Source organism: Branchiostoma floridae, chromosome 4, assembly GCF_000003815.2.
Source record: "Branchiostoma floridae strain S238N-H82 chromosome 4, Bfl_VNyyK, whole genome shotgun sequence".
In the NCBI taxonomy this organism is placed as follows: Eukaryota; Metazoa; Chordata; class Leptocardii; order Amphioxiformes; family Branchiostomatidae; genus Branchiostoma; species Branchiostoma floridae.
In genome coordinates, this window is record NC_049982.1 from 24,640,477 (window position 1) to 24,648,143 (window position 7,667).

Sequence of the window (7,667 nt, forward strand, 5' to 3'; positions counted from 1 at the left end):
TACTCATCCCTACCAATCCATACCCATCCCTACCAATCCATACTCATCCCCACCACTCCTCACTCATCCCCACTAATCCATACTCATCCCTACGGATCCACACCCATCCCTACTAATCCATACCCATCCCTACCAATCCATACTCATCCCCACCAGTCGGCACTCATCCCCACAAATCCATACTCATCCCTACAAATCCCCACCCATCCCTACAAATCCCCACTCATCCCAACCAATCGATACCCATCCCTACCAATCTACACTCATCTATACCAATCCATACTCATCCCCAACAACCCCCACCCATCCCTGCCAATCCCTACCAATCCATACCAATCCATACCCATCCCCATCAATCCATACTCATCCCCAACAATCCCCACCCATCCCTACCAATCCCCACCCATCCCTACCAATCCATACTCATCTATACCAATCCATACTCATCCCCAACAATCCCCACCCATCCCTACCAATCCCCACCCATCCCTACCAATCCATACTCATCCCCACCAATCCATACCAATCCATACCCATCCCCATCAATCCATACTCATCCCCAACGATCCCCACCCATCCCTACCAATCCCCACCCATCCCCACCAATCCATACCAATCCATACCCATCCTCACCAATCCATACTCATCCCCACCAATCCCCACCCATCCCTACCAATCCATACCCATCCCTACCAATCCATACTCTGATCCATACTCACCCCTAACAATCCATACTCATCCCTACCAATCCTCACTAATCCCCACCAATCCGTACTCATCCCTACCAATCCATACTCCTCCCCACCCATCCCTACCAATCCATACCCATACCCACCAATCCACACTCATCCCTATCAATTCACACTCATCCCCACCAATCCATACTCATTCCCACCAATCTACACTCATCCCCACCAATCCACACTCATCACCATCTGTCTGGGGATTGGTAGGCCACACTCATCCCTACCAATCCCCAGACATCCCTACCAATCCATACTCATCCCTACCAATCCCCAGACATCCCTACCAATCCACACTCATCCCTACCAATCCCCAGACATCCCTACAAATCCCCAGACACCCCTACCAATCCATACTCATCCTCATCCCACTTGCCCCTTTCCATCCATGAGTGTGGATTGTTGGGGATGAGTGTGGATAGGTGGGGATGAGTGTGGATTGGTGGGGATGAGTGTGAATTGATAGGGATGTCTGGGTATTGGTAGGGATGAGTATGGATTGTCGGGAATGAGTAAGGATTGGTGGGGATGAGTGAGGATTGGTGGGGATGGGTGGGGATTGGTAGGGATGAGTGTGGATTGGTGGGGATGAGTGTGGATTGGTGGGGATGAGTAAGGATTGGTGGGGACGAGTGTGGCTTGGTGGGGACGAGTATGGATGAGTCTGGATTGGTAGGGATGAGTGGGGATTGGTAGGGATGAGTGGGGATTGGTAGGGATGAGTATGGATTGGTGGGAATGAGTATGGATGAGTGTGGATTGATAGGGATGGGTGGGGATTGGTAGGGATGAGTATAGATTGGTAGGGATATCTGGGGATTGGTAGGGATTAGTGTGGATTGGTGGGGATGAGTTTGGATTGGTGGGATGAGTATGGATTGGTGGGGATGAGTATGGATTGGTGGGGATGAGTATGGATGAGCGTAGATTGGTAGGGATGAGTTTGGATGAGTCTGGATTGGTAGGGATGAGTGGGGATTGGCAGGGATGAGCATGGATTGGTGGGGATGAGTATGGATTGTCGGGAATGAGTATGGATTGGTGGGGATGAGTGAGGATTGGTGGGCATAGGTCTGGATTGGTAGGGATGGGTGGGTATTGGTGGGGATGGGTGTGAATTGTTGGGGATGGGTATGGATTGGTGGGGATGAGTATGGATTGGTGGGGATGAGTGGGGATTGGTAGGGATGAGTATGGATTGGTGGGGATGAGTGTGGATGGGTGGGGATGGGTGGGTATTGGTGGGGATGGGTGTGAATTTGTGGGGATGGGTATGGATTGGTGGGGATGAGTATGGATTGGTGGGGATGAGTGAGGATTGGTAGGGATGAGTATGGATTGGTAAGTATGAGTATGGATTGGTGGGGATGAGTGTGGATTGGTGGGGGTGGGTGAGTATTGGTGGGGATGTGTATGGATTGGTAGGGATGGGTATGGATTGGTAGGGATGGGTGGGGATTGGTAGGGATGGGTGGGGATTGGTAGGGATGGGTGGGGATTGGTAGGGATGGAACATCTGTATAGAGGCATTGCTTTAACTGCCTTCTGCCTAGCGAGGTCCTGTCTGCCTGTGACTGTGCCTAATACATGTCCTTTGTGTCTAGCATACATGTGACTGCTGTCTCATTTGCATACTTGTGACTGGCTACATGCGGCCGTTACCGTGGTCAGTCCCTAAAATGACGTCATTAAAATCCAAGATGGCGGTATATTTGAAGGCTACGACAACTTCCGCTGGTCGCAATTCTTAAGAAAAAAACAAACTTTTGGACACTTGAGGTAGCGGGCTGCTGTGTGGGATGAGTTCTTATCACCGCTAATGTTCACGGACGAGATTATGAAACCCTGAACTTGCCTATTTTTACATTATCACCAATACAGATTTCCATTAGTGTTCACTGCTCTACAAGCAAGAACTACTTGGGGTACGTGAACGATATTTCGGAGTGGACCTATATGATCAAATGTCACAGACAGACATGCTCTTGGAGAACGTGCTGGGATCAGACTTGTACAAGCACGCGATTTGCTATAGGGTAATACGTGAACATGTTCTTGAATATTGGACACGTATCCAACAGTTGGTATAAGAACTTTACCGTGAAGGTCAAGCACGGATATTCACCGATACATATTTTTTGGACAAGAAACATTTTGAGTTCGACACATCTATGCTGTACTTTATTTCCTACTTTAGTTTATAATTTAATTTTACTGTTTTGTATTTTTCTAAAACTATTACGATAGCATCAGCCCTCACCGTAAGCTCAGCGTTAGTCCCAGAAGATAATCAAGTTTTATGGCAAATTCTTGCCCGTGGGTTAATTGCAGGTAACATAGAAAGATTCAAACAGTGTAAAATACAATGTCACAAGTGTCTACTCTAGTATAAAGCTAGTAAAGCTAACTCTCATAAAAGTGCGACTCGGTAGTGTACAATGAGTCCAATTTCAGTGAGCGGCAAAAATACAGATCTAAAAACAGGTTTCTGTCCTCGGACCTTGTTACCATGACGGTGAAGAAAGGTATGTTAAAGGCCATGCTCATCAGACAAGTTCAAGCGAAATATATATTTGGTGTAGACCGTCAGGATCAAATGTCACAGGCAGACGTGCTCTTGGAGTACGGGCTAAGATCAAACTTGTACAAAGCAAGAACTAACTTAGGGTACTTGGACGTGAAGCTTGATTTTTTATGCCATTAAGCCTATCCGGGAATGTTCTTGAATCTGGGGCAAGTAACAAGCTGTTACCATGAAATATCATTAGCACAAATGTTCCCTTATAAGATACTCTTTGTTTACAAGAAACATTATACTGTACTGTAAAACGCAAGAAGTTTTGTACTGAATATGAACAGTATAAAAAAGGTTTTGTTACATAGCACTGTTTTCCGCTACTGTGCTTTTCGTAGGCCAAGGCGATGGTATTCTACCAAATATGATACTAGTAACTATATTTTGCTTATTGTCTCACACGTCTATCCAGGAATTATCCCTATAGATTTTAAACACAGTTCGTTAATTCAAGTTGGAAGTAGACAAATAACTGTCACAGTGTAGAGTACAAAGCTGTGTTGTTTGTAGAATTACGATGTAATTTTGGATTGATGTATCCATGCAGCCTCTTCCAACGACTCACGAGGTGCACGTCTATGGCTCTATCAACGGTGTTGAGTTTGACTTGGTGGGTAGCGGCAAAGGCAACCCGAAGGATGTAAGTAATGTGCTTTGTATATTCTTTACTAATTAACTTTTTATTAGTTTGGTGAGTGAACTGTTCGTCGGGTTATAAATTAGCATGATAATGCATACTTTCAAAACTTACCATTGCCTTATTCAGAACCTTGGGCGGCTCAGCTGATAAAACATAGTTTTCACGTTTGTAGGTGTGGTCTCACATTAATTGTCAAACAATCAGAGAATCGCATAAATGTCCGATATAGGAGAATTCTAGATCTTTCACACAAATAATCTATACTTACATTGATAACGTTTCGATGTTTCTTTCTCGGAGCTTCTAACTGGAGTTATGCTTCTCGCCGCTATATGTAACAGCGCTTTTGCGACGAGAACACAATCCCAAACGTGGCTATATAAGCTTGTATCCCTCCCTCGTCCCTCGTTTGGGATTTTGTATCGCCGCAAATACTGAAAGGCGCCACCTACATTGACTGCATATAGCGGCGTGAAGCAGAACTCCAGTTAGATGAAAATGTCTGAAAGACATCGAAACGTAAGCAAAGTGAGTACAAATTGGTGTTGTAAAAATACTACTAGATCCTATATTCTACTATAACCTGATGAGATTTCTTTCGGGCGCCGACATATTGCTTTAGGTAACAAAATGTATCTATTGAGCTGCACTAAGTTTTGTTTCATCTGCAGGGTTCTGAGGAGATCCAAGTGAAGTCCACTAAGGGTCCCCTCGGGTTCTCCCCGTACATCGTGGTCCCCAACATCGGGTACGGCTTCCACCAGTACTTGCCCTTCCCCGACGGGATGTCGCCTTTCCAGGCCGCCGCGGACGATGGCTCGGGGTGAGTGTATCTAGCTAGCTCTGTCCTGACATGCTGTGTTCAGGATCAGGCAACGGCAAACTTGATTTATACTAGTACATAATGTATTTAGATGGTCTTTTGATTAGCAACAGTGTTTGTCAGGTGAATGAAGCAGTCCACTGATTTTGTGACGTCATATATGGAGACCAGACACGTGAATTGGTGATAACTGATAAGTACGCTGCATAAAGTGTTACCGTCATATGCGTGTATACTAGGTAATTGTTGCATAATCCTGGTAAATCTCTCTCTCTCTCTCTTTTATCTTTCTTTCTCTCTCTCTCCCTTTCTCTCTCTATTCACAAATATAAAGAATATAGCCAGGAGATAGCTGTATAGCTAGATAAATCGATTGTCTGTTTTAATAGAAGAATATTGAAATGATGATGTCGTTGAGATACCTAGTACTGTCATCTTCATAAATCTTTTCATTTTAGGTACGTAGTCCATCGTAATATTCAGTTTGAAGACGGCGCCTCGCTGACTGGCATCTACCGATATTCCTACGATGCAGGTCACATCAAAGGAGAGTTTCGTGTACGTTTTCGTTACTAGAACTACACCTTGTGAATATATTTTGAATTTGAATTATCAAAAAGTTTCAACTTGACCTCTTGATTTTGTTTTGACTTTGTGATTTCACAAAAAAAACATGACTGTCAGATTTACAATACACACATTTTCATCTAACTCCAAATATACTTTTCAGCTTTACTTCTTAATTATGATATAATGAGATTTAACTTTTTGCCAGAAATGTGTTTCAGCCAATGAGTCACAAATACGTTGTAGTCTGACGTCACGGGTGTGTTTAAGTTCACTCATAGTCTGAAATTATAATGATTTAGAGATTGGTGAAAGCCAATACAAAATAGTTTATAGAATTTTCATCAAGCAGTGATTACTTTTTTACGGTAAACATACATACCGATGGCTCCTTTTGGGTGAGGGGAAAAAGATACACGTAAGTCTCGACCTAGTTTTCGTAACCCTCGCAAGATCATAAGATGACTCCGTGAACAAGATAGACCGATAGCCATCGAAAATTTGGAGGTACCTAATAAGTATGTTTACCTTTAAAATGTAGTCACTGCTTGAGGAAAATTCTATAAACTGCGCATATACGTGACTAATTAATCTCAGAGTCTTCAATAGTACAAAATGGCTATCAACAAGACGCAAAAGTAAAAAGGAAAGTATTACAGTTGCATTGTTTATTAGTATGTTTCTGATATCTTTCAGGTGGTTGGCAGTGGTTTCCCTGCTGACGGTCCTGTGATGACCAAATCGCTCACGGCTGTGGACTGGAGCGTGGCTACCATGCTGTTCCCGAACGACACCACCGTTGTCTCCACCATTGACTGGACTTGCCCGTACGAAAAATTTGTCAATTTTTGACTTCATTAGAAATTATTGGAAATTTCTACGACGTCTATAAATTAAAGGTCCTTGAATTGAAAGTTTTGGCTGTATATACACATGTATCTAGTTAATGAGATTTTGAATGGATAGTGTTTCAGTACCTTAGCTGTATAGGTGTGGTTTCATGTCAGTTTTAATGGATAGTGTTTCAGTACCTTAGCTGTATAGGTCTGGTTTCATGTCAGTTTTAATGGATAGTGTTTCAGTACCTTAGCTGTACAGGTCTGGTTTAATGTCAGTTTTAATGGATAGTGTTTCAGTACCATAACTGTATAGGCCTGGTTTAATGGCAGTTTTATGAATAGTAGTATATAGAAGAATTCTTTTGCACAACCAGCATGTACTTACTTTGTATATACTGTTTGTGTAAGCGGATTCTCCTATATCCTATATTGTACCAGCATGATGGAATTATTTTTTATGTTTATGGATAATGTTTCAGTACCTGTAGGTCTGGTGTAATGGCAGATTTAAAGGATAGTGTTTCCATGTGTTACCATGGCTGGTAGAATTATACTCATTGAGCTTGACAAGCTAAACCATATCAAGAGTAGCCGTAGTAATAAAGACATAGACAGACTATAGCGAGTCATAACGTGTTTGCCCCCCCTCCTCATACAGCACTACCAGCGGCAAACGCTACCACGCCACGGTGAGGACCAACTACACCTTCGCCAAGCCGATAGCGGGCAGCATTCTCCAGAAGCAGCCAATGTTCGTGTTTCGTAAGACGGAAGTCAAGGCCTCTGACTCCGAGATCAACCTCAAGGAGTCGCAGAAGGCCTTTCATGACCTCGTGTGATGTGTGTCCTAAACGGCTATCTTTAATTTGCATGAGATTTGTATAATGTTATTCTGTAAAACCGTATGTTAATACAGTACTTTACAAAACTTTAATTTTTAATGTCCATAGTTTTTAAAGCATGTACATGTTGTAAACCATCCCATACAACCAGTACATCTCTGTTGATATAGAGCGTTTTTACCTTTTCTCAAAAGGGCTTTTGTTCATCAAACAAGTGTAATGTTTTGATTAAAAGATTCTGTACACGTATTTTTTCTATCATTTATACTAGTATCGTACAGTGGTATATGTATTTGAAAGTACCATCCAGAATATTCGTCCCAGTAAGCAAAGAGATTATCTTCCTGTCAAAACTGCGTTTCAAGCTATTACCGTCGTCGTGATCGTTGCACTGCAGTCTCATCAGCGCCTGTTTTGCGGCCATTGATTTTCAAATGATGTGAATAACTGACAGGAAATAAATCTTGTGGCAAAATTTTACAAAGGGCGAAAACTCTTCTATATCTTTACCCCCTCCCTCCTCAGTTAGTAATGGCACTTTTCTACAGTTCACAATGTATTATTTGTATTTTAATAAAGGTTTTTCATTGAATTGCTGTTTTTGTTCTTGTCTCGAGTGAATGTGATATTGTAAATGG

At 42.7% G+C, this 7,667-nt stretch overlaps 1 protein-coding gene across 1 annotated transcript in view; it reads left to right on the plus strand.

Annotated features, from left to right (window-relative positions):
* LOC118414275 (red fluorescent protein drFP583-like) overlaps positions 1-7,026 on the plus strand; it is a 15,230-nt gene extending 8,204 nt beyond the window's left edge. The window contains exons 2-6 of the mRNA XM_035818202.1: positions 3,866-3,958; positions 4,630-4,781; positions 5,240-5,339; positions 6,045-6,175; positions 6,846-7,026. Of these exons, the coding sequence (XP_035674095.1) occupies positions 3,866-3,958; positions 4,630-4,781; positions 5,240-5,339; positions 6,045-6,175; positions 6,846-7,026 (657 nt within the window). The remainder of the gene's footprint in view (positions 1-3,865; positions 3,959-4,629; positions 4,782-5,239; positions 5,340-6,044; positions 6,176-6,845) is intronic.
* The last annotated feature ends 641 nt before the right edge of the window (positions 7,027-7,667 follow it).